The sequence below is a fragment of the Oreochromis niloticus genome, linkage group LG14, assembly GCF_001858045.2.
Source record: "Oreochromis niloticus isolate F11D_XX linkage group LG14, O_niloticus_UMD_NMBU, whole genome shotgun sequence".
NCBI lineage: Eukaryota > Metazoa > Chordata > Actinopteri > Cichliformes > Cichlidae > Oreochromis > Oreochromis niloticus.
In genome coordinates this window covers 4,303,095-4,330,950 of record NC_031979.2, presented here as the reverse complement: position 1 = coordinate 4,330,950, position 27,856 = coordinate 4,303,095, and the positions used below count along the sequence as shown (strand labels likewise).

The 27,856-nt window shown below is 42.5% G+C and overlaps 1 protein-coding gene across 1 annotated transcript in view; it reads left to right on the top strand.

Annotated features, from left to right (window-relative positions):
- Window positions 1–27,856, top strand: part of sez6b (seizure related 6 homolog b) — a 151,131-nt gene that overhangs the window by 71,333 nt on the left and 51,942 nt on the right. Inside the window, exon 3 of the mRNA XM_025898305.1 lies at window positions 4,603–4,792. Within this exon, the coding sequence (XP_025754090.1) occupies window positions 4,603–4,792 (190 nt within the window). The remainder of the gene's footprint in view (window positions 1–4,602; window positions 4,793–27,856) is intronic.

The following is a 27,856-nucleotide window of genomic DNA, read 5'->3' as shown; positions in this document are numbered from 1 at the left end:
CAAAACATGACAGCTTTTAAATTTCTTGTAAAATGTTTTACAGCTTGTTAAATGTTTATATAATAAATGTAGTCTGCTGAGTGGCGTGACTGACAATTTAAAGCTAGTATTTTAGAAATCCGAAAGTTTATCTTAATAAGGGTGTTGTAATACTTACAATGATTTAATCTGATTAAATTACATGTTGAATTAACACACTGCTATTACATTTAGACAAACAAGCAGGGTGCAATACAAAAAGAGTCACCTCCCATCTTAAGCAGCACCATTAGAAATTCTTTAAGTCTGAAGTGATCTTCTGATCTTTTTTTCACACAGCCCCTTTGCTGTTTTGGAGTGATTGCAACCCACAACTTTGTATCTAAATGTAATTGATAGCTACACAGGTAGCAGTCTTTTGCAGTCTGACCCAAAGTTGAAAACTTAGCATACTTTTGGATTGGACATATGTTAACATTTGTCATGCTGCTTACTAAACTGCAATGAATGTGTATTCTATATTCTGCTTTTTTAAAACTTACATTACATTATATTATTGTTTTTGGTTCACTCTGTGATGTTGTCTAAGCGATTGCAATCATCTCCATTCAGACATAAAATAAAAGGATTTAGTATTGAAGGGTACAGCTATACAAAGTGTTAAACCTCCAGCTCCATCTCTCTAAAAGTCTAATCAAAAAAATAATCAAGTATAAATCTATAAATCTAATTAATATGATAAATGAGAAATGTAGTGTGAGTAATGAAAATTATTTAAATGTCTGAAACACTAGTATGATTCAGCTTCGACCTTGGCAGCTCAGTGTCTCTGTGTGTGAGAGTGGCTACAGGATATATAAAAGATAAGAAATGTGTCTCTGGCCCATCATTATGCATGATTTTGAACAGAAGAAACTATATTAAGTATGTTGTAACTAACAAACACAAAATCATGATTTCAATAATAGTTTATGATGCTAAAGCTAATCATAATATAAAGAAGTGTAAGTTTAAACAATATACTGAATAATAAAAGATAATCTGAGTAACAAGAGTCGGCTGTCCATCTGCATCTAAAGGACAAAAGTCACCCCTTCAAGGATGCCAATGTTCACAGTTTGGACAGACAAGACAGATGGTTTGAAAGAGGAGTGAAAGAAGCCATCTATGTCCACCATCTTTGAACAGAGGCGGTGGCTTACGACACCAACTGTCTGCCATCTATAATCCAGTTTTGAGTTCCCTTCCCAGACGCCTTAACGCCCACTCACGTCCTGGGCCATCTGACCTCAGGAAATCACATGATAGGGTGGGGCTACGTGTCACAATGAGCTCACCCAAAACCTTGGGTGATTGTGACTTACTCCCGTTTTCACACCTTGGCTCGTGTGATTAGATAGAGGATCAACAGGGGATCCATGTCCCTCTTGGGGGACATTCCCACAGGGCTTAAATCTGGGACTCCACCATTTTTCCTTAGAACTGAGTAAGCTTCTCGGATGAGAGGTGAAACGTCATCAAGGAACTTAAAGAAGTCCAGATGCTTCTCTTTCCAAGCTCCTTAGACAATCTGAATAATGAAATTATTCTAATAACAGGCCTCTCACAGCGATTCTGTATTGAATGGCTTGTTTGTGCTAAATGACTTTGGAGGCTGTGTGTGAGCAGGATGGGAGGGGGGGAGTGAGTCAGAGAATCTCTGACTTTGACTTGTTTAATTTTAAAAAGAAGTTATGTTGAGTTTATTGTGATTGAAGCACAGAGTGATTGAAGCACAGAGTGATGAAGAGAAAAATTATTCCTATGTAACTAAGAGATCATGTTGGAATCATAAGTAGTAATGATATTTGTGATACTGAGCTATTGATAAATCCTGCTGAAGTAAAACATATACACTGAATGAGAGGAAAAGGAAAGTATATTCATATGGGACTGAATATTCATATGTGATGCAGTTAATGTTAGATCATGTTAAAGTACAACATAGAAAAGAAGAAAATGCAACCACTGCCCACATAGCAGACAGGTCTGGCCCAGATCTGGTGACAAGCCGGCATTGCTGGCTGACTTCTGGCATGGTAAGTGGTATGTCATCCAGATATGGGCCGGGCCTGGCATAGATGGCACTGTTTATGTGATGGCATGCCACGTCTGGCCCGACGTTTTGGTTTATGTGGCCCAGGCTCATAGAAAACAGGTCTGGCATGGATCCGGCATCAAGCTGGCACTTCTGACTTACTGGTGTCATGGCAGGGTGTATGTCAACCAGATGTGGGCCAGGTCTGGCAATGACGGCACTATTTATGTTCCTATTTTCCTATTTTAGAAGACCCAAATGCCATGCTCCAATACTATACTGCTATGGTAGACAATGTTTCAAATGCAGGTTTGACAGGTTTGTGAGTGTACACTTTATCCAAAACCTAGTGAGGGTTTACACATGTCAACCACTGGGTGGCTGTAGCTCAGGAGGTAGAGCAGGTCACCCACTGATCAGAAGGTTAGTGGTTTGATCCCTGGCTCCTCCAGTCTGCATGTCAAGAGTCTGAATGTGTATAAATGTAGTCAGGAAGCACTCAGTTTAAAGAAAGTGGGTAAGTGTGCCATGTCGTATAGATCACTTTGAGTGATCTACATGACTGGTATTTGTAGATCACAAATACCAGTGGCTTGGTATTTTCCAGGCCACTATAACTTAACCCAGTTAGTTATGCAGAGCACGGATTTGGATGAGAGCTGCTGATAATAGATGTGACTGAGGATTCATGCTTGACTGCAAGGCAGCTCTGGCAAGCATACCTTCAGAGGAGGCAGTATCAACATTCGGAGACTGAAAAGCAGTTAGAGCTGGGCGAGTCTCCTTCCCAGCTCTATCCAAGCTCCGTTTGCTTACTGGGTAATACTCATTGGATCAGAGTCCCAGACTTTTTAAACAGAGATCCGGTTCCAGGCCTTTCTGCATTGGGCATTCCTGGTCGAAACTAACAATGTTCCCCCGTAATTGTTTATTGTTGTTGAAGTCAGGAAACTGCAGAGGAAAGTCCATCACAGTCAACAGTAGGGATGCATCTAGAACTGATGCTTATAGTACCATTCAATACCAAAATTCTGAAAATGCAAGGGTCCTTGTTTGATAATAATGATGATAATTGATTAATTCACAGAAGGCAAAACACAAACAATGTTTTCAGGGGAACAATGCTTCTTCAAGGGAAAAAAATATTTCTTATTTAGTGAAGCAGCTTAAAAACCAACATCCACATTTGTTCAATGAACTCAAAGTGAATGAGATTCATTTTATATTAAAAACATCTGAAGTATTAGTATGTATTATTTTGTTTGTGAAATCTGGCACTACCAATGTGAAATAAACCAATATAACGGTTATTAATAATAAAGATTTAAATTGTCATATTTGAGCTTTTATCTCTCCTTCAAGGCTAATAAATTGGTATGAAGTCAAAGTCATAATAATGCTATAGAGAGCTATTTGAATCTATGTTTGTTACTGCCATTATTTGCCATTATTATCAACATATAGGCAAAAGAAATGGTATATAGAGATTCTAATTATCACAGAGCTGAATGAGCTGCCTAGTTGGTTAGAAATAAGCTCAACTTATTCATGTCCAGTTATTTATAAATCAATAACTGTTATCCATTATCTACTCGTACATAATGTTTGAGTAATCAAAGTAAACTGTCAAGCTACACTAATCTGACTTTTAATGCACTACAAACATCTTAAACTATTAAAGGAACAGAGAAAACAAAATCAGTATATACAAAATGCAATACTATTCCCTTAAACGTATATGCTGCCAAGAGAGTGAACTTCCCTGGTGGAGGTTCATGTTTGATCTAACCGTGTGATTAACATTTTTAGGAAAAACTGAATTCAACTTCACTAGCCATAGCTAGGCCTGATTGCTGGCAGATCTGCTAAAATCCCTTAAAAGGAATCTGTCTGACAAAGTGAAGTAGGTCAATAGATCTCAAAAAGCAACACACCATCCCATGATCTAAAGAAAGAGATAAGAAACTACATCACTGATAACTATTTACAACTTTATGTATAACTATCTAACTTCCGAGGAGTAGCTGGCCTATCAAAATCACAACAAGAGCGCATCAATGACTAATTCAGGAGGTCATAAAAAAATAGAACAACATCTTAAGAACTGCAGGCCTTACTTGCCTCAATTAGGGTCACTGTTTGTGATTGAACAATAAGAAAGAGCCTGGGCAAAAATGGCATCTATGGAAGAGTTCCAAGGCAAAAAAACACTGCTGACCAAAAACAACACAAATTTAACAAGAAAACATATTAAAGATTCTAAAAACTTATAGAAAAATATTCTGCAACTTTTTCTGTGACAAAAGTTGAACTTCTTGGAAAGTTAGCATCCCGTTGCATCTTGAATAAAACATAGCATTTCATTTAAAGAACAAACATACAAACAAACAAAACCATCAAAGATGATGGTATCAGAAACTTAGAAAGTTCTCTCTACAGCCAACGTTCTCTAGGAAAATTAACATCACAGAATGAAACAGAATGTGGCTTTTTTTAGTACTATTTTTATGTGCAAACAATATAATCTATACTCCTTTTTTTGTCAGGTGATGAATGTGAATCTTTCTGAAGGAGACAAAGTGGTCTTTGAAGATGTTCTAAACAGTGAGAACACAGTCCTGGCCAACGAGTCCATTCTAATGAGGGGTTTGGTAGTAAGAAGTCACAGCAATCAGATCTCCATCCGCTTCCACAGCATCAATCCTCAGGCTGGAGCAGTCCTTGTCAGATATCAAGGTAAGTCTGAATCACTCAACTTGTTCTTCCTCCACGCTGAAAGTTGAAAAACAAAAAAGTAGAAATGAAAGCTTCATGCTTGTTGCAAAGCATGAACAGAGATTCAGGCACAGCATGTAGCAGGTATGAAAATGTTTCTAACTTGTTTTATGACTTCATAATTCCAGAGGATGTGCATCAAACACACACACACACATGTATATACCGTATATATACTTGAACTTTTCATTCATTTTCATTTATGTCTCCCATGGAAATAAACTAACATAACTTAAAAGGACAGCCACTGTAAAGTACAACAGAGTCACTTTTTCAGTTAGCAAAAATCAGTATTTAACGCTCAGTTTTGTAATCTTTTTAACATGAACAAAAATCAAACCCCAACTTTCAAAAAATGTCACACAAAATGTAAAAGTATTATGACAACCGATTGCCTGAATTGCACTGTGTGCTGCTAAATTTAACAGCTTAAGTACATTTCTTCAGTTCAACAGTATTTTCTTGGCTTCCACCAATAACACACTGCACTGTTAATATTCAGGAAATATTCAAATAAATTATTAAAAATATTAAATACTAAAGGCAATCTGAATAGCAGATTTGATTAATTACACTGTAAACTGCTGGAACTCTAAAATTTTAAAATGTATATATACACTAAACCACTGTCCTGGTTCGGTTATTTTTCAGTACCTGCTTGTTTAATACTCATATTCAAAGCAATGACTCAGAAATTTCTCGTTGTCCAGTTATTGAAACAAAAAAATTAAATGAAACAACAAAAAACAAAACAAAATACTGTGCACTGATAAAGGGATCCAGACTCTTCTTGTTTTTCGAATGTGAAGCGTTGTTTTGGTCTTCTTTTGCTGCTGGTTCAGTGAATTTTGGTTGGAGTATGACGAAACCTACAGTTTGGGAATCTGTCAGATGTCTTCTTTCAGCACCCAATGTCAAGTGAATGGTGGGATCCTCGCTTTGTATTTACACCATTTTGCAGAATCTGTTGACCTGCTCTTTAATCGTTTGTCATTTTAGCTTTTTGTTGGTTGTTGAAATGGTTTTTAAGTTTTTTATCAGTATGAAGAAAACTTGGGTGATTGTGGCTCAAGAGTTGGCACTTCGTCTTGTAACCGGAAGGTTGCTGGTTCGAGCCCCGGCTCGGGCAGTCTTGGTCGTTGTGTCCTTGGGGAAGACACTTCACCTACTGGTGATTGCTAGAGGGGCCGATTGCACGATATGGCAGCCTCGCTTCTGTCAGTCTGCCCCAGAGCAGCTGTGGCTACAACTGTAGCTTGCCTCCACCAGTGTGTGAATGTGAGAGTGAATGAATACTGGAATTGTAAAGCGCTTTGGGTGCCTAGAAAAGTGCTATATAAATGCAATCCATTATTATTTTTTTATTATTAAACTGCAGTTAAAATTCAAAAACTTATGCTTGTGCTTGTCTTGATGCATGCTCAATCATCCAAGTACGGAAATCCGAAAAAGTTAATTCTGTTCATGTTGACGTAGCATTTTCAGTGGCAAAAACGTTTCATCACTTATCCAAGTTAGTTCTTGAGTTTAGCTGAATGCAGGTTTACCCAACCTTATAAACAGTACATTTGCAAAAGGACCGAAAATAGCACTACTGGTGAACAATAGGCTGTGAGGTTGGTTTCTTGGTCATTAATATGCAAATTGTGATGACCATTGATCAACAACCACTGGTCAAAGACCATCAGGCCAGGACTCCGCAGTCTATTTAGTGGCCACTCTTTCAGTGATGAGGATGTACACATCCTGGACAGGGACTAATAAACATTAGCATCTCAAAATGGGACTTGGGTGAGATGTTATCAGTTTCATTCTGTAGTAGCATCAGTCAACATGAGCAAGAGATTCACAGTCTATGAGGCTATTCAAAAATTTGGTCATGAGAGTGATTTGAACTAAGCAAAACTGAGGAGGATACGTCTGTGGAAGAGGATGATTTCAAATCCACTTTGATAGCGTGAAGCGTTACCCCCCAGCCTAGGTGAAATCAAAGTGCAACACAAACATGTCTTCCCTGTTCCCTGCTCTCAAGGAAAGTGCTACTAAATATACTTCCGGTAGAAAAATTTAAATGTGGAATGAAAGGATTGTCTTGGCATCAGCAAACAGTAGAAACTATACAGCTGAAGAAACAAAAAAAAAAAAAAAATAGTTTCCAAAACTAAAAATGAACAACTGCAAAGACAACATGCTTCTAATGATGACCTAACTTGATAAATTGAAGCCCTGGCTTCTTACTAAAAACAGGACATGTTTTTAGTAAAAGTAGACCACAGTGATGTGTTGCTTGAACACTTGTAAATACTGTTTAAAGTGTGCTGATGCTCTTTTGGTGTTTTTGTCTCTGTTTGCATGTCTGGAGTTTCAGGAGGAGATTGATTTTAAAAGTGTGAATCAAGACTAAACAACTCGAAAACTCCGCTCAAATACTGATAGTCCTCTCCCTCCACTCATGTTTCCTGGTTTATCAAATTCTCTCTTTTTCTCTGAGGCATTCCATTCTTTGCTTTTCTATGCATCTTTGCTCAGTTAGATCAGCAAAGAAAGCTTGAGCTTACTGGCCCATATAGCTCTTCCCAATCCTGTTGAATTGACAGAAATATACCTTAGTAAAACATACTATTTGCAGGTTCTTTGAAAATTTTGAAACCCGACTGGAGGATGTAATTATAAAGCTAGATGATGTTGTTTGGAAGGTTTAAAGAAAAGCTTTAATTTTAGTGTTAATTTAGAGTGTATACACTATTTTTTTCCACCACTGAGCTAAAACGTTTCACAGAAAAACTCAATTTTGTGCTTTCCATTCAAATGGTTCCCTCCCTGGCCTGAGTGTTCATCAGTAATACTGAAAAAGAGGCTATTGATCAATAAATTAAATGTTTTTGGACTGCAGTAGCTCAAGTGATGAGGGAGACCATGTTTTGACTCAGATAGGATTCATCAGATTGAGTTGCTGGGCCCACTTATTGTTCCCAGGCAGAGAAAGGATTGGACAGTCCACACAGCGCTGGAAGAGGATGACTAACATTCACTGTGAATGTGTGACTGTGTCATGGTTGAACATGCAAGTGCTCATGTAATTTTCTTATATTTGATGTTATAGATAAAACATCTTCTTAGAAGTTCTAAACATACTTTGAGATCATATTAAGTATTACACAGCCTAAAGGAAGACAGGCTGTACAATGAATTTTTTGTACAACTCATTTCCCTTGAGGCAGCTGTTGTTGTTATTTGGCGCTATATAAATAGAATTCAGTTGGACTGAATTCCCATGCCAAAATCACTTGTATGTGATCACATGAATATCTATAAACTAATATCATATGCATTAAAGTACAGCTTTGTTTTTGCCTGAATAACTGCAGCTTTATTTGCACCACATAACTGTGAAAGTCACTTTTTAATATAAAGAATATAGATTGATTGAGGATTTTCAATCTCACCCATGTGATCTAGTTAAATCTTCTCCCATGTTAACACTGCACAGTGTTTTTCTCTCCAGAGTTGTCTGTACCATTTCCATTTAGACTTCAAATTTCATAGCCTTGTCCCATCCAGCATGACAGGAGTTATGACATTGTGTGAAATTGAATCTCATTATGGAAGGATATTTCCCACCCACAGTGCCTTGTCCTGTACAAGCCTGTCACGCCCATTTATTTTCAGTGAGCTCTGATGAGTGAGCCATAAATGAATCCCCCTTGTAAGTTTCTTCATTGATGTCCACGCACAGAATAAGATGTATCTATTTTTCATCACTTCATGTAAAATGCAAGACTGCTAATAGACCATTAATCTCTGTTAGCAAAAGGAGATTTCATGGTGCTATAAATATAGAACATCTGCAGGGCTGTCAAGAGCAGGACAGTAAACTGAAGGTGTGCAACCTTATTTAACAGACTGGGTCTGGAAACTAGGGCAGTGTCTGCCATAGCAACCCTTACATTTACGCCGTTTTAATTGGTGCTTTCAAATGCTTGACGTATGTACTGTATACTTAACATGAAAATACACTAGCATGTAGTCTGACTGCACTTCTGCAAAGGCCAAAGGGTTTATTAAGGTGTTAAGTGACCTAGTAGTACTTTTTAATAATAAATTTAGGGGACTCTAGGATGACACATTTTTGAAAAACAATAATTAAAATTAAATCAGGAGGCACTGATATCTTGTCATTTTGTCCTAAACTCTAATATCATTCCTGCCTTTGTAAATTTCCACAGTTTTCAGTTCTAATTAATAAATAAATGTCTATTTCATAACATTTTCCAAAATTGCCAAAAGAAATTCAGTAATATATGTCTGAATAGAGTGCATGTGTAAAATTATATTTTTAGTTGCCTCCTATCTGCAGCATTCCTTCTATTGCTGTTTTAAAATGCTCTTATTGTAATATAGTTATTAATGAAATGTTGATAATAAGAGGGCCCAAAAGTCTCTAATCTCTCTCTGTCTTCCTCTTTGCCTTTCCTTCACAGGTACAATTTCCTCTCAAGGAAGCAGCTACAAATTAGCTTCAGTAGCCATTTGTAGGCATTTAAATTTAATTTGCATTGCCATATCTCACGTATACAAGTTAATGTTCAAGTGTAAAATGTTTTAAATACAAAAGAGTGTTTAAAGAGAAAATGAAAAACAACAATACTGGTCAGTTACATAAAGGTGTTAAAACAAAAATGTTCATCACAGGTAGCCTTTTGCAGTTGTGTGAACAAATGCATTTACAGTGATATTCAAAGCTTTGATGCCTGTGAGCCAACTAAGTGTGGGATTCATGTAACTGATCTTTTTTTGTGCAAATAGACCCTTGCTTTGCACTTTGGATGGACTGGTTCTTATATAGTGCTTTTCTGCTCTACTCATGCACTCAAAGCAAGTTAGAAAACATGTAATTCACATAAGTTTTTTGTTTTTTGGGGGGTTTTTTTACACCTGAGTGCTTTCTACCAACACATGGGGTTTAGTATCTTACCCAGTGATACGGCAGACAGGAGCAACCAGGGATCAAGCCACCAGCCTTTCCTTGCCTTTTTTTTTTTCACAAAATAATTAAATTTTCGCTCTCATGTCCCATACTCTTTTTAACACTTTGCCCAGCGTGAGCCACCCAACAGCTATCTAGGCGCCTATGTCACCATGTTGAGTCTCATGCTCCTCCAAAAGCACAACAAACCATGTCTTATTCAGTGCTTTTGTCCTAATGAAGTAAGCTGTTTTAATTTCCATCATGGCACCTTGTAAATGTTATCTTGTTGCAGCAGCTTCCGTAGTTTTTGTTTTTCCTTCATAGATATGGGTTAAGCTTGTCTTTCTGAGGCTCTATATCTGTCTGGCTCAGATCATATAAACCACTGGCATAATTTGCCTTTTCCCTTTGTATTATCCTCATGATTTCTTTTATTTATCAATTTTCATGGTTGGGAGAATGCACTGAATGGAGAGGATCTCTGTTAACATACGCACAGGACCAGCTGCTAGCACTGCAGCTGGCCAATGCAGGAACTCAAGAGGAGATGTTGTAGATGCCTAGCCAAAGTGAAATCAGATGGGTTAGCTGTGAGTGCTGGTAAGACATTAGGAGGACATCAGTTTTTATAAATGAAAGGTGATGCAGTCCTTTTACCATGAAGAAAAGTCTCTATGGACATTCAACTTTTAGCAGTGAGTTTGCAACATGAGCAGTTTACATACTGCAGTCAGCTAATGGAGTCATAGCATGCAACTGTTGCTGACTTACGGTGTAAACATCATTATCCATCCATCCATCCATCCATCTTCATCCGCTTTATCCCAGACCTCCCAGACCAGAGAAGCCCAGACCTCCCTCTCCCCAGCCCCCTCCTCCAGCTTATCCGGGGGAACACCAAGGCGTTCCCAGGCCAGCCGAGAGATATAATCTCTCCAGCGTGTCCTGGGTCTGCCCCGGGGCCTCCTCCCGGTGGGACATGCCCGGAACACCTCACCCAGGAGGCGCCCAGGAGGCATCCTTGTCAGATGCCCGAACCACCTCAACTGGCTCCTTTCGATGTGGAGGAGCAGCGGCTCTACTCTGAGCCCCTCCCGGATGGCCGAACTTCTCACCCTATCTCTAAGGGAGAGGCCAGCCACCCTTCGGAGGAAGCTCATTTCTGCCGCTTGTATCCGCGATCTCGTTCTTTCGGTCACTACCCACAGCTCGTGGCCATAGGTGAGGGTAGGGACGTAGATCTACCAGTAAATTGAGAGCTTCGCTTTTACACTCAGCTCCCTCTTCACCACGACGGACCGGTGCAGCGTCCGCATCACTGCAGCCGCAGCACCAATCCGTCTGTCGATCTCCGGCTCCCTTCTCCCATCACTCGCGAACAAGACCCCGAGATACTTGAACTCCTCCACTTGGGGCAGGAACTCATCCCCGACCCGGAGTGGGCACTCCACCCTTTTCCGGCTGAGAACCATGGCCTCAGATTTGGAGGTGCTGATCCTCATTCCCGCTGCTTCACACTCGGCTGCGAACCGTTCCAGTGCGAGCTGGAAACCCTCACCTGATGAAGCCAACAGAACCACATCATCCGCAAAAAGCAGAGATGAGATTCTGAGGCCACCGAAGTGAAAGCCCTCCGCCACTTGGCTGCGCCTAGAAATCCTGTCCATAAAAATTATGAACAGAACCGGTGACAAAGGGCAGCCCTGGCGGAGCCCATCACCCACCGGGAACGAGTCCGACTTATTGCCGGCAATGCGAACCAAACTCTTGCAACGGTTGTATAGGGATCGAATGGCCCGTAGCAATGGGCCAGACACCCCATACTCCCGCAACACCTCCCACAGGACACCCCGAGGGACACGGTCGAATGCCTTCTCCAAGTCCACAAAACACATGTAGACTGGTTGGGCAAACTCCCATGCACCCTCAAGTATCCTTGAGAGGATAAAGAGCTGGTCCAGTGTTCCGCGACCAGGACGAAAACCGCATTGTTCCTCCTGTATCCGAGGTTCGACTAACGGACGAACTCTCCTTTCCAGCACCCTGGCATAGACTTTCCCAGGGAGGCTGAGGAGTGTGATCCCCCTGTAGTTGGAACACACCCTCCGGTCTCCCTTCTTAAAGATGGGGACCACCACCCCGGTCTGCCAATCCAGGGGTACTGCCCCTGATCTCCACGCAACATTGTAGAGGTGTGTCAACCAGGACAGCCCTACAACATCCAGAGCCTTCAGGAACTCGGGGCGGACCTCATCAACACCAGGGGCTCTGCCACCAAGGAGTTGTTTAACTGCCTCAGTGACCTCGCCCCCGGAAATTGGTGGGTCATTCCCCTCATCCCCAGACTCTGCTTCCTCCTCGGAAGACGTGTCAGTGGGATTAAGGAGGTCCTCGAAGTATTCCTTCCACCGCCTGACAATTTTCTCAGTCGACGTCAGCAGCGCTCCGCCAGCACTATACACAGTGCAGGTAGAGCACCGCTTTCCCCTCCTAAGACGCCTGACAGTTTGCCAGAATCTCTTCGAGGCAGTCCGAAAGTCTTTTTCCATGGCCTCTCTGAACTCCTCCCACACCCGAGTTTTTGCTTCAGCCACTGCCCGAGCCGCATTCCGCTTGGCCTGTCGATACCTGTCGGCTGCCTCCGGAGTCCCACAGGCTAACCAAGCCTGATAGGACTCCTTCTTCAGCTTGGTGGCTCCCTTCACCTCTAGTGTCCACCATTTGGTTCGGAGATTACCACCACAGCAGGCACCAACCACCTTGCGGCCGCAGCTCAGTGCAGCAGCTTCGGCGATGGAGACGCTGAACATGGTCCATTCGGACTCAATGTCCCCAGTCTCCCTCGGAATGCTGTTGAAGCTTTGCCGGAGGTGTGCGTTGAAGATCTCGCGGACTGAGGCCTCTGCTAGACGTTCCCAGCACACCCTCACTACGCGTTTAGGTGCACCGGGTCTGTCCAGCGTCCTCCCCCGCCACCTGATCCAACTCACCACCAGGTGGTGATCAGTTGACAGCTCAGCCCCTCTCTTTACCCGAGTGTCCAGAACATATGGTCGCAGGTCTGGTGATACGATTACAAAATCGATCATCGACCTGCGGCCTAGAGCGTCCTGGTGCCACGTGCACTTATGGACACTCTTATGTTCGAACAAGGTGTTCGTTATGGCCAAACTGTGATTCGCACAGAAGTCCAATAACAAAACACCGCTCGGATTCAGATCAGGGAGGCTGTTCCTCCCAATCACGCCCCTCCAGGTCTCGCTGTTGTTACCCACGTGAGCATTGAAGTCTCCCAGCAGGACAACAGAGTCTCCAGGTGGGGCACCTTCCAGCACCCCCCCCCCCCAGGGACTCTAAGAAGGCTGGGTCCTCTGAACTGCCACTCGGCGCATAAGCACAGATGACAGTCAGGACCCGTTCCCCGACCCTAAAGCGCAGGGAACAAACCCTCTCATCCACCGGGAAAAACCCCAACGTACCGGCAGCAAGCCGAGGGGATATTAGAATACCCACCCCAGCCCGCCGCCTCTCACCAGGGCCAACTCCAGACTGAGACAGAGTCCAGCCCCTCTCCAGGAGACTGGTTTCAGAGCCCAAGCCATGCGTAGAGGTGAGCCCGACTATATCTAGCCGGTACCTCTCAACCTCACGCACTAACTCAGGCTCCTTCCCCACCAGAGAGGTGACATTCCATGTCCCTGTTGCCAGTCTTGGCAGCCGGGGATCAGTTCGCCAGGGCCTCCGCTCCTGGCCGCCGCCCAGCACACAATGCACCTGACCCCTATGGTGCCTCCTGCGGGTGGTGGGCCTGCGGGAGGATGGGCCCATGTCTCCTCTTCGGGCTGTGCCCGGCCGGGCCCCATGGACTAAGGCCCGGCCACCTTACGCTCACCCTCATTATCATTGCTCAAAAATGTAACCAGGTTAGCCTGGATTTTACTCTGTCAACTTTAAAGCAGAACGCAAAGCGTACAATGGGACAATAAAACTTCTGTATACAAACACTGGGGAGAGAACGACTGTGTAGCCCCTTCTAAAACGATCAGACAGCAACCTGGTCCCCCTGCAGTTCAAAGACTTCCTGTTGCCACCAGGTCTGTGAGGAGGCGGCAACAGGAAGCACGCTATATAAATATCTATGAATACACTGTCATCTTAACTAGGCCTGTCCACTAGTGACCTGAAGGCTCTACTGAATACAGGAATATGAAGGATACAGTCTGCAGGGCTGAAAAGGTGTAGAGACATATATAGACACATATGCTACTGCCTACTTAGATGATGTTATAATCCATAGTGATACCTGGGCATAGCATGTGGAGTAGGTGGCCACAGTCCTGGAGTCCCTGAGGCAGATGGGGTTCACGGCCAAACAAAGAATAATGGATGGAGGGAGGTACAGTAGTTCAGGTCCCACAAGGGAGATGGGCAGATGCATCCACGGATGAGAAAACAGTAACCATTGCAGCCTGCCCACATCCCAGGATCAAAAAAGAGGTGAGATGGTTTTTGGGGCTGGCCTGGCTACTACCGCTGGTTCACTTTGCTGAGCTGACGTGCCCCTTATCCATTCTCACCAAAAAGGTGCCTTGAATCTCATCCAGTAGACGGAGAAGTACCAATTGGCGTTTGATTGGTTGAAAAAGGCTCTCTGTGGGGAAACCCTGATCCACACCCCTAAGTTTTTCCCTGAGCCTTTTATTCTGCAGACAGATGCGTCAGTTACAGATCTGGGAGATGTTTTGTCCCAGCAGGTAAGAAGGATAATCCGCACATTTGTTTACATCAGCTGAAAACTGTCTGAGAGAGTCCAGATACGGGAGAAAGAGTGTCTGGCAATCCTGTGGATGGTTGACTCTCTTTGTTATTACCTCCTGAGATGCTCATTCAACCTCTGTTAGGATCAGTTCCACTGCAATAGCTGCACCACATGAAGGGTGCCAATGTCCAAATCGCCTGGTGGTGTGTGACTCTCCAGCCTTTTAAGTTTGTGGTTGTCAATAGGCTGAGGGCACACATGGTCGGGGCTGATTTCTTGTCCCGGTCACTGATGGCTCCCCAACCTAAGTTGGTTGGTGGGGTATGTGGCAGTGTGTGATCTGTGGCTCCGCTGCAGAGGAAGGGTGATGCAGTGGATTTGGGGGCAGTGCTAGGGAGGCTAGCAGGGCAGCTGGGATCAGTCAACCAGTTATGCCTTACCTGTTTTAATAGCTAGAACCACAGAAGAGGAAAGACCTGAGCCAGAGAGAAATGATGACACCCCATGTCCAGGGTCCCAGACATGGTGTGTGTCATACAGAGTTTATTATCATTAAGTGCTGATCCTTCTACCTGCTGAGGTAATTTACATTGATTATCCTCTTTGCTGTTTACATCCCACCCCATCACTAATACCAGCATTAGGAGCGAGGCACTCATTGAGCTCTACCAGGGTATCAGTGAACAACAGACAGCACATCCCACTGGATTCTTCATCATAGGAGGAGACTTCAGAGTGTCCTCACTGACTGCATCACTGTGTGGTACGGAGGCTGCATGTCCTCCTGCTGGAAGACTGTGCAACACATAGTGAATACAACCAGCAAGGTCATCGGTGCCCCTCTGCCCTCCCTTGTGGGCATTTTCATATCCACCTTACCCACAAAATCATCAGCATTGCTGGAGACCCCCTCTCAACCTTCACACTCCCTCTTCAGTCTCCTGCCTTTCAGGGAGGAAGTACCGGAGCATCCTGGCTCAGCTCACTAAAACATCTTCAACTGCTGAACAGCTTCATTCACCAGGCTGCCGGAAGACTTAACTCTGTTCACTACTTCCCCCCATCTACCCCCCACCCCTGGACTTGTTGCATTCATACCTTCATGCTGCTGACTGTCTTTGGCACTTTACTGTAACTATTTGCACCTCTGTCATGCCTGCGTTATTAACATCAATTACTTCAGTTAGTGAGTGGAGGAGCTGTGTGTCTGACTGCCTGCAGTGTTCCTGTGTGAAGTATTGTGTCAGCTGAAGGAGGCAAAGACGGCACATTTGTTATCAATACGGCTGCAAATGAGTTATTTAATTCAATATTAATTTTTAGCACCAATTAATATCTGAGTATTGATTTTTTGGAAAAGCCAATGTTGTAATCCTGCATAGCAACTTTTTTGGGGACCTTGCAACATTTTTGCATGATCCTGCAGCCATTCTGCATCCTGTAAATCACTCACTGGTTGTCACTCTTGTTTAGTAAACTGCCCAATCTCTTTGACCTCAGTTTGGCAGCCTTCTTAAGAAGGCTGCCAAACTGATGGTGATTCAAACTTGTGCGGATTAAATTAACAGTTCTGAGAACCATTCTCGTAACATCATCCATTTTAAAGACTTGCAGCACAGTGTGCTCCTGTTTTCCCGAATTTGATGAATAGTAAGATGTCCTAGTTTTACAGAGGGCATTTTTATAAAGTAACAAATTATTTTTCCAGGCCAACCGGAGGTCTTCGAAGTGAGTGCAGTATCATTTCCTCTCTACTTTGTATGTCTTCTTCTTTGAGGTCCATATTTGTGAGTTATACCAAAGAGTCAAGCATCTCTGTTTGGTTGCCTTCTTATTCTGAGGAGCCACAGTATACAGGCTTGTATACAGTGAGAATACAAAACTATTTAAATGGTAATGAACATTGGCGACAGTAAAATTTAGGTAGCTCCTTTGTATTGTGTTGGCACATGGCATTAAAGAAGATCATAGTAGAGGGATCACTTCCTCAGTTAGTTCACTATTTAGTTACAGCACTTTCAGAAAGACATCTACTATAATAAAATGTATCTGTGTAATCTACTATTGTGAAATGAAATGTTTTCAAAAATGATCAGACAAAAGATGGATGTTAAATCTTCAGTTTCAGCTATATGTAAGCACAAGATTAAGCACAAACAGTTAGTGGGATCATTTACATTTTGAAGGAAGTCAAGTCTATTAAGCCTGATTAGCATAATTAAAAATGAAATGTCCATATCAACAACATGGTTAATTTAAAGCACTGACTTACACAACACCTCCTAGTGTTGTGTAAGTCATATGGAAAGTATTCAGAGTGCTTTGTGTGTTTAACGTTTTGTCATGTCACAGTATTATTTAAAAAATATTCACAGCATTTGCCATTACTCTCAAAATTAGGTGCATGCTGTTTCAACTGATCAATCATCTGGCAAATATTTCTACAACTTGGTTGGAGCCCACCTGTGTTAAAGCTGACTGGAAATGATTTGGAAAGTACACACCTGTCTATATAAGGTCCCATAGTTGACAGTGCATGTTACATTGTCACATGTCAACTGTAGCTCAGGAGGTAGAGCAGGTTATGTACTAATTGGAAGGGTTGTGGTTTCAGAATCAGAATACTTTATTAATCCCAAGGGAAATTATGTTTGATCCATGGGGTCTCTAGCCTGCATGCCAGATATTCTCAGGCAAGCTATTAACCCCAAGTTGCTCTCTGATGCATTTATCTGAATGTGAATGTTAGATAGAAAGCACATAAGCATAGAAAAAAGTGCTTGTGTGAATTAGGCATGTTGTATAAAGAACTTTGAGTCGTCAGGTAAAGTAGATGATTAAATAACAACCAGTCTATTTAACATTTCAGTGCACAGACAAAGCCATGAAATCCAAGGAATCTGATCCAAGAATTTTTTAGATTTGAATCCAGTCCCTGACCAGCCAGCATGAGAACCAAAAGGCTGGTTGTGGCGTGGGCGTCATTCAGGTCTGATTTAAAGGCTTGTTAGAAAGTTTTCTAAACCTTTCTATCTGGTTTAACTAGGGATGGGTACTGATAAGATTTTCACGATTCCGATTCCATTTTCGATTCTGTTTAATGATTCGATTCTTTATCGATTCTCTTATCGATTCTTTTTAAAAAAGGAGAACACTATGGTCAATTAGCTTAGAACTTTGTTTCATATCTTCTCTTTGAACAAGATAGAAATTTAAGAGTAACATGGCCTTACAAACCCAACAGTGACATCTTAACAGATCCACAGCCTACGGCTCTTCAATGGGGTGTCACAGGGTCCCCAGGAAAAAACATTGTAAATGTAAAATAATAAAATAAATATTCTTCTGTAGCAATAACAAAGTATAACATAAATTATTCTGTAGCAATTACACAAGAATATCCAGTAATGTCCCTGCCTACAATTAAACACATTCACTTACCGAAAATCGGGGCAAATGGGTGCAAGCCTTTGGCCACAAACTTAGTCACTGCTCGGTGACATTCGTCTATCCTGGCCTGAAAGGAGAGGCTAACGGTAGACTGCAGCGAGAACTGCCAGCCAGACTCTGTCTGTCTCTCTCATCATGGTCACCTAAATGCAGCGCACAGTAATGGTAGGTTTTGTAATAAGGCAGATCGCGCTAACATAATATGCACTGTTAGTTGATTATTTACCTGCCGCATTAACGGGAGAGGACGTGCAAACGTTACCGCTGCTGCTGGGTTGAGATTCACGAGTCCGGAGCGGAATTAAAAACACGACATTCATTTAAGGTCATCGCGTGTTTTGTGAGCAAATGCTTTTGCATATTCGTAGTGTTTCCTCCTTTAAATGAAATATCTACTTAGCAAGTATTGCAAGTTGCCCTTTTGTCATCCGTTCTCGTAAAGTATAACCAAACTTTTTAGCATTTGAGCCGCCTAGGCACTCTGCCAGGTAAATGACGCTCCGCAACGTGGTGACGTCATTCGGGGCGACTGGAATCGATAAGGGAATCGTTTGCAAAAATGGCAAACAATTCCAAGGAATTGAAACAGTGGGAACTGGTTCTCAACAAGAACCGGTTTTCCATACCCATCCCTAGGTTTAACCCAAACCATGATTTGGACTAAGAATGAAAAGAAGTTGTCACAATTTTAGAGTCTTTATTGTGAAATTAATACATTTTGCACTATGAATGGGCCATTTAAATGAAATATTTACGGAAAAGAAACAATTGAATCAAAACAGCTTCCAAAGATGCCTTGACTTTGATCATTTGCCTTTATTTCACTGATCTGGAATTTAAATCCAAACAAAATCATGTTTTGACACCCAGCTTATGGTGCTTGACCAACACATTGTTGTCACGGTTATGACTTATTTTTTGGCTTTTGAGCATATAGTGACAATCAAGTGAACTATAACTGTAATTAAATGTGTTAAATGGTCCGACCATATTTGTCTTTCTAAAAGGATGAAAGTCTTTCATTTTAAAGAAATCTCTGCCTCCTTCTAGGTCTATAGTTTTTTGGACTAATTTTTGCATAATTGCCAACTGCATAACTGGTAACTGGGTGACTGAATATTGGGTGGAAGATCCACCACTCTATACCAGTTTAGGCTAACTGAAAAGCAATGTTCAGGGTGATCTCGATGTAACATGTCCACATCCTGCAGCCTTTTGAGCATAAATGAAATAGATTGGAGGGGTGGTGCGTGGGTGGGTGGGCGTTGCACTTATACTATATGTTTAAAGCCCCCTCATTGGCTCACTGACTCTCAGGCAGTGCGGGAATGACTGTGACATAGATTAGACCAAAGTGTGCCAGCAATTTGTTTCTCCCCTTGTTCTTTTCCATTCAGCTCAGCCTGCATCATCTGTGGCCCTCTGCTTTATGTATGATCTCTATGTGGGTGTTTCCGTGTCTTCATCAACTCTTCCTGCTGGCTATTTATCATAGTTGTTGGCCTCTTGAGGGGGAAGAAAAGAGGGAAGCAGCTCTTGTAGATTTTTCTCAGCGCAGATACTGTAGGTCTTCTCCATGTTTCTCTTTGTTTTTCTCTGCTGCTCTCTCTGTCAAGGCACAGACTTTTCTCCCAGTGGATCTCTGTGAAATTAGGACAGCACAGACAGTGTCTGGAATACTGTTAGAACACTGTTGAGTTGATGCAACTTGGCCAAGCTAGGCTAACACTGAAGGAATTGCAGAGATGAATGAACACGACGGAATGCCTTTATTCATTGGTGCCTGCTCCATGCTGCCAAAAGGTCCTGCCCACAAGCAAAGGCAGGGATGCTGGTAGATGGCTCCTCCAAAATAGTCCTCTCTGTTTAATGTTGCCAGCCACATTGTGTAGTAATCAAGATTCTCTATCCAACAAAGCTTTGGTTAATGTTAGGGCTGAACAGAACAAATAAATACCCTTATTGTTAAGAAAGGTGGGATCGAAAGAAATTGAACTACCCTTGGCTTACCTCTCATTACATTGGTGAGAGGTTAAGATAGATAAGATAAGATAACTCTTTATTGTCATTGCACAGTGACACATGGTACAATAGTACAATGAAATTGAAAACTGTCCTACGTCAGCACCACATATAACACAACACAATACAACGCAACATAGACAACACAACACAGCATATTAACTTAGTAATAAAAAAATGAAGAATAAGTGTATGTGTATTGCACAATGTTATTATTGCACATTACTTATTATTGCACCTTGTTATAAATATAAATATTTTTATTGTTAGTGTTTTTACCGTTGTTACCTCCCCCACAAAAAGTCCAGGGAGGTAGCCAATCAGGTCAGCTGTTTGCATTGATTAGGGCTATTGCCCTGTTGTAAAAGCTGTCCTTGAGTCTGTTTGTCCGGGACCTCAGCAGCCTGAACCTCCTGCCAGACGGCTGCAGCTTAAACACCCGGTGTCCTGGGTGTGTACAGTCCCGTAGGATGCTGCGTGCCCTCTTGAGACAGCGAGTGCTGTACAGGTCCTTCAGGGAGGGAAGAGGATGTCCAATGATTTTTTGGGCCATATTAATGACCCTCTGGAGTGCCTTTCTGTGTGCTGTGGTGCAGCTGGAGAACCATACACTGATGCAATATGTCAGCACACTTTCAATGGAGCAGCGGTAGAAGACGGTCAGCAGCTCCTTCTTCAGGTCCATTTTTCTGAGGATTCTCAGAAAGTGGAGACGCTGTTGGGCCTTCTTTAAAACCGCAGAGGTTTTAGAGCTCCATTGGAGGTCTGTGTCTATGTGCACACCCAGAAACTTGAAACTGGAGACCCTTTCCACACACTCCCCGTTGATGCTGACAGGCTGCAGCTCAGACTTCCTCCTTCTGAAGTCAACTACCAGTTCTTTTGTCTTGGTGGTATTGAGGTCCAGGTTGTTGTCTACACACCAATCTGACAGCCTCTGAACTTCAGCTCTGTACGCCGTCTCATCTCCCCCAGAGATGAGCCCCACCATGGTGGTATCATCTGCAAACTTGATGACTGCATTGTCTGGGTCGGTACTAACACAGTCATGTGTGTACAGAGTGTACAGTAGGGGACTCAGTACACAGCCTTGTGGAGAGCCGGTGTTAAGGCTGAGGGCTGAGGAAAGATGAGGCCCCACTCTAACTCTCTGTACACGGTCTTAGAGGAAGTCTCTGATCCAGCGGCAGGTGGTAGAAGAAAGTCCGATTTCCAGCAGTTTAACTATTAGTCTGTCCGGGAGTATCGTATTGAAAGCAGAGCTAAAGTCAACAAAGAGCAGTCTGGCGCAACGGCCCTGCACTTCCAGGTGAGAGATGGTGGTGTGGAGCGCTGTAGCAATGGCATCTTCAGTTGATCTGTTAGCTCTGTATGCGAACTGGAGTGGGTCGAGTGTGGGTGGCAGGCAGGACATGATGTGACGTTGGACCAGTTTCTCGAAGCACTTCATTATAACAGATGTTAGAGCAACTGGTCGGTAGTCGTTGAGGCTGCTAATGTTAGTACGCTTTGGCAGTGGGACAATTGTGGCTGACTTTAGGCACGGCGGGATGCAGGACTGGGACAGTGAAGTGTTGAAGACCCCAGCCAGCTGGTCTGCACACTCTTTTAGGACCCTTGCGGTTACCCCATCTGGTCCGGCAGCCTTCCTGGGGTTCACTGCCCTCAGTGTACGCCTCACCTCATCTGTGGCGTGTCCAGCGGGGTGGCCTGGGGGGGCACAGGCCACCCCCCCAACCAGACTGGCCACCCCAGGTGCCACCCCGAAGCCAAAACAATAAAATCCAATGAAATATCAAATGTACGATTATGTTTTCACAGTGAAGCTCAGATATCCGAGTGTAAGTGAATGCAGCATCGGCTTCTGCGCTATGAGCATCATGTTAGCAAAGGTAGGAGAGCCAAGCACGAAAGACAGCACCACAGAAAACAGTTTTTCGGCGAAAGATTAACAGTTTAACATAGCTGGACTGGCCATCGAGCATGGCGGAGCTTCCACGGCGGCTAGCAGGTGGATGAGGCAAGGGGAGGCAGGAGGAGGAGAGACCCGAGGCAGCCGCCAGTCCGAGTGTCAGGTGAACTGAACTTCAGGTAAGAAGTTATGACTGCAGTCTATCTGGGTCAGATATAAACCAAGTTTAGGTGGAGTTTATTTTCGTTGTGCTGACTTTTTACAGTCAGTTACAATAACACGTACTGCGTGCTAGCTAGCATGACGGAGTTTCTATACAGCTGGGTGGGTGCTGTGATGTTACTGATGGTGAACTTTATTTTATTCATAAGGTTAGTTTGTAGAGTTGCCAACGGCTCCTTAAAAATGGAATGCTCCCTCATTCAGAGAAAATATTACACGTTTGGTATTGAGCTGAGAAGAGACGCAGTTTGTCCCGGACTTCAGCTAGAATGAAAAAAAGACACAAATCTGGAGTTATTCTGTGTCTTTGCTGCACAGCTGTCTCTTCTTCTCTCATTCTCTCCCCTCCCTCTTCTGTTGCTATTTCAATCATGAAACTGATCAATGATCAGCTGATCGGCTTTTCTCTCTTGTTTGTTTATCGCCCACTTTGTGCCAGAAAGAGGAAACCAGCGGATGTCGCGCTAAACAACAGCAGCACCTTTAAGCTTGATCAGCTGTTGTTAGAATTTATTTAATAATAATTTCTAGTATCAGCTGATGTTTGCTGGAGCCACAGCTGTAAAAGCTGCTGGTCATGATATCGGTTTGGATATGTGGTGAGAGGGAAACATGAAGATGAAACCAGGAGATGTCCTTACTGAATCATCAGAGCTGAACAGGTGATGGAGAAACAGGTTTACCTTTTAGGTGACATGAATGAGTTGAAGGGAAGTTATGAACTGTTTCTGAGAGACAAATAACACCAGGATCCTTTTCTGTGTAGCTGACAGCTGGTAACTGTGCAGGGGCAGATCTAGCAAAGTTATGCCAGGGGGCCAGGTAGGGCATTAACAGGGAAAGGGGGGCACAAAGAAATACTTTATTATTCTCATTTAAAATATCTAGCTTTTATTAAATAATTATCTGAATCTTGCGAACAAAGTTTTTATCTGACGTAAAATTTATAGAAATCATACATAAACCAACAAGACAGTGTACATCGCTGTCACAACAGCGTTTGTCTTCATTCAAAGGCTTTATGGCTTTAATACCTGGTGGGCCGGTCTGTAGTCAAAATGCCCAATTTTTTGTCCCAGTCCAGCCCTGCAGGTTAATACTGGCAGTGTCACCATGCCAGCTGACTGTATTTCATCATCAGCCAGTGTTGTTCTTTATACATCAATATTACCAAAGTTTACCATAAGGCAGCATAGAAAGTATTTACTTGCTTTCAGGTTTCATTCAAATGTTAGTCTTTTCATTTGTTTCCCCACTTTTTTCCTGTTTCAAAATCAAACACCAGTTTGTAAGAAGATTATCTTCTTTTTTTAATAGGCAGATAAAGTTTTGCATTGGCTAATTTGCCAATTGTATGTTAAAAATGTTTGTATTTTAATATTCAAAAATGTTTTTGCCCAAAACATATGTGCCCTATATGTCAGTAAAAATACTATGCAAATATTGCTGTCCTTGAATGCTGAGTAAACACTGACAAAGCACTGATTGTATCTCTTGTACTTTATCAACGCAGTATCTAAAAACTTTGCACCGTAGTGGTTAAAACCTCATTCTAATAAGAGTCAGAAGCAAATTCAGTTATTAGGTTTACAGGGTTATTGAATGATGGTTAACGGTTGGTAGATTTTTTTTTTTTAACATTATCTGCCAATTACATCTGCCACCCTTCTCCAAATCTGTGCCCCTACCTGGCCCCCCCAACAAAAATTTTCTAGACACGCCACTGCACCTCATATTCCTGCACTATGAGGCTTGGGCTGCTGCTGCTGTCCGATGTTTTTGCTGCTGCTGCCTCTGGTCCCTTCACCTCAAAGCGTGCGAAGACGTGGTTCAGCTCCTCCGCAAGCGCCACGTTACCCTCAGTCAACGTGGTATTGCAGGGTTTGTAGTTGGTTAAGTGCTGAACTCCCTGCCATACCTGTCGTGAGTTGTTGTTGTTGAAGTGGTCTCCGATCTTTCTCTTGTACCCTGCCTTGGCCTCTCTGATGCCTCTTTTCAACTCAGATCTGGCTCCACTGTACTGCATACCATCGCCGGATCTAAAAGCGGCGTCACGTTGTTTCAGCAGGACCTGGACCTCTTTATCATCCAGGGTTTCTGGTTGGAATACACCCGGAGACGTTTGTCCACAGTGACACTGTTGACACAGAAGTTAATATATGAGAGCACTGATGTTGTGTGCTCTTCAAGGTCCTGATGTTCGAACACACTCCAGTCCGTGTTTTCAAAACAGTCCTGCAGCTGATGTGATGCACCTTCTGGGCAGGTTTTCACGGTTTTTGTGACTGGGGGGGTTCTTCTCCTAACGGGAGTGTATGTAGGGATCAGCAGCATGGACATGTGGTCTGACAAACCTAGATGTGGTAGAGGGGTTGCTCTGTAGCCTTTTTGGATGTTGCTGTAGGCTTTATCCACTGTGTTTTTCCCCTCGTTGCACATTTAATATGCTGTTCAAATCTGGGGAATACTGACCTTAAATCAGCGTGGTTGAAGTCCCCAGCTATAATGTGCACTGCGTTTGGATGGGAGTTCTGCTGATTGCTTATTGTCTTGTACAGCTCCTCCATGGCCGAGTTAGCATTAACATCGAGTGGTACATAAAAGGCCGTTACCATGACAACAGTAAACTCGTGAGGTATCTAGGCGGGTCTGCACTTCACAGTCAAATATTCCAAATCCGGGGAACTATAGCTGTCTACAGTCTTTGTGTTTTTGCACCAGCTGTCATTGGTGTAGATGCATAAACCCCCTCCTTTGTTCTTTCCGGAGTGGCCGTTCCTGTCGTGACGGTGGACCGTGCGGCCTGCTAGCTCAATAGCCGAGTCCGGAATTGATGGCTGCAGCCAAGTCTCTGTGAGTAATATTGTGCTGCTGTCCTGTACACACTTGTCAGGGTTCATACGCCTTTTTCAGGGTCAAATTCAAGCACTTTTTAAGCACTTTCAAGGTCCCTTTTCAAGTTTTTCCAGCTAGTTAATTCCCAATAAAACTGTTTTACTACTGTCTGTAATATTGCTGAAGTCCGAAATGATCGCCTTTACAGTGTTTGTGCTAATAACATCATGTACAGTCAGACAGGCATGTAGAACAGCACTGACTGGGAGAGGCTTTGAACAGATCACATAGTTCAATTCAACATATAAGACTTGCACAAGCATCTACTTAAAATCTGTTTAATCTATCATCTGTGATATTATTATGTACAATTCCAATGTATTTTGTTCATCTCCCTTAAATAAACAGGCAGCCTTAAAGTATGAAATATTCATATACAAAAACATATAAATGTGTGTACTGTCTCAGTGGCTGATTGTGCCCCACAGGCCTCAGTGTGAGCTTGAAGACATTTATAATGTTTAAGTAGTTTAATGTGTCGGTGCTGACCATAAACACATTTTGAATGAAAGCCGGGGAACTTTGGTAGCACAGAAACAAGTGACTATTCTTTGTGACCATATGCATCGGCCCCTCATATTACCATTATTTCACCCAAAGGCACTAAGTTAATACTCAAAAAAGCTGCAGCAATACACACAAATATAAATAGTACTTGGTGACAACTTTGCTTTTAGCCTTTAACCCTCTGGGGTCCAGGGTATAATTGGCTGCTTTTGACTACTTTTGATTTGGCCTCTATATTTCACCATTAAAAACTGTTTATCTTGCCAATCTGTTATTTTCTCATTTTGACATACTGTATCAGCACAATTTATCTAAATTCAGACAAAATTTAAAATGCGAGTAGAAAATGATATTTTTGACTGTAAAAACCAAAAGCATGTTTAACGAATCATTTTCATAACTTGAAATGCAAATAGAAATTGTACATTTTTAAAAAATATGCACAAGTTTCTATTTACCTAAAAATGCAGCCAAGGCTCAGACGTTTTTTATATAACCATTTAAAACTATTTACAGAACAATCAGGTGTTCTGCATCAAATAAGAAGGCACACAAATTATTTATGCAACTCCAAAAAATAGTTTGTGTCCACTACAAGACCGAGGAGAACAGCACAGGGATAAATCCTGCAGGTCTGACAGCATGTGTGTCACTCCTGTTTTCCATGTGGGGACAGCGTTTACACTGCAATCTGCCTTTGGTGGCTTTTTTGCAGCAACTGTGACATTCACTAGTAGAACTGACACACAAAACAAAACAACGACTACATTACACACTAACTTGACTCCAAACACGGTAAATGTCACAAATCTCTCACGTATCAAAACTCTCTCCCTCTTTCGCTCACTCGCTCTCTCTCGCCGCTCACTCCTAAAACTTCCCTCTCTTACCAAACAACCAAATGCCACATGTGGCCATATCATTTTCTGATTGGTTGACATGATACTTTTTTCCACCAATAGGGAAGGAGTGTTTTTTCTTTTTCACTCACAAGCAAAGCGTGTTTGCTAGCGCTCTCCTTAGAAAACGCTGTTTTAACCGTTTCTTTCTGGAGTAAACGCCACTGTTTTATTCAGAAAAAAAACAAAACATCGGTTTTACGTGACCTATCAACACAATTTAAAAACTGGTATATAGTTTGAAGTCCGCACGTTGGACCCAAGTTGAAATGGAGACTCTGGGCCCGTCGACCCCAGAGGGTTAATCAGAAAGCCTTAAGTTGGCTAGTTATGCATCGGGCTAATGTTTAAAGCTTTCACTTGAGTAAATTAACTCATATTACTGCTAAGTAATGTTAGCTAAGTTCACAGCATATTGCATAATAGCGCTGCCATACTGCATCACACTCAGTGCATTTCAATCATTTCTCCAGTGAGCTAGCAAAATAATAATCATAATTTTAAAAAATAGGATGTGTAACGTACACGTAATGGAAAATTGTTAACTATAGGACTCACCTATCATGCGACTGGAGAGCGCAAACTCCGCCATTGTTGTTTTCCATCAAACACTCATTAAAACAGCAACACTACAGGTATGTTAGCGCACTCATCCCCAACTGTCTGAGGGAGGGGCGGGGTCACACGTTGAAACAGACAGAGGCGCAAGGCAGCCCAGGCGGGGAAATTTTGCTTTTACATTTTGCGACTCATTTTATTTTTCTATCTGATAAGAAAACTATTCAATCAGATAGTTATTTGTGGTGAATGAAGTACAGTTACACTTTCAAGCACTTTTAAGTACCACATCTGAAATTCAAGCACTTTTCAAACCTTGAAAAGACAACATTAAAATTCAAGCATTTTCAAGGATTTCAAGCACCCGTACGAACCCTGACTTGTTGACTGTAATCTGTAATCTCAGTTCGTCGATTTTGTTGGTTATGGACCTGACGTTGGAGAGGAAAATACTCGGAAGCGGTGGCTTAAATGGCTGTTTCTTTAGCCGTGCTAGTGGGCCCACCCTGCAGCCACGCTTTTGCCTCCTTTGTTTACGTTTCCTCTTTGTCTTGCCGCTGGGAAGAACCAACCACGGAGACCCTGGAGCTCTTATTATGTCCTCCGGAATGCCGTGAAAGTGGTGGTAGTCCGACGTAATGCTCCTTGCACAGCGTAATCCCAAACTCAGAGGGTCCTAAGGACTGTAAGTGGACTCTACTCGATGTATAATAATAAAAAACACACATATCCACACAGATACGCGTGTAAAAAAACAAAACACCGAATGTGAGGAGCAGTGAGCCGCTGCGTCTGTGCACGCCGCCATATTTAGAAAGCATTTGTGTTCCAT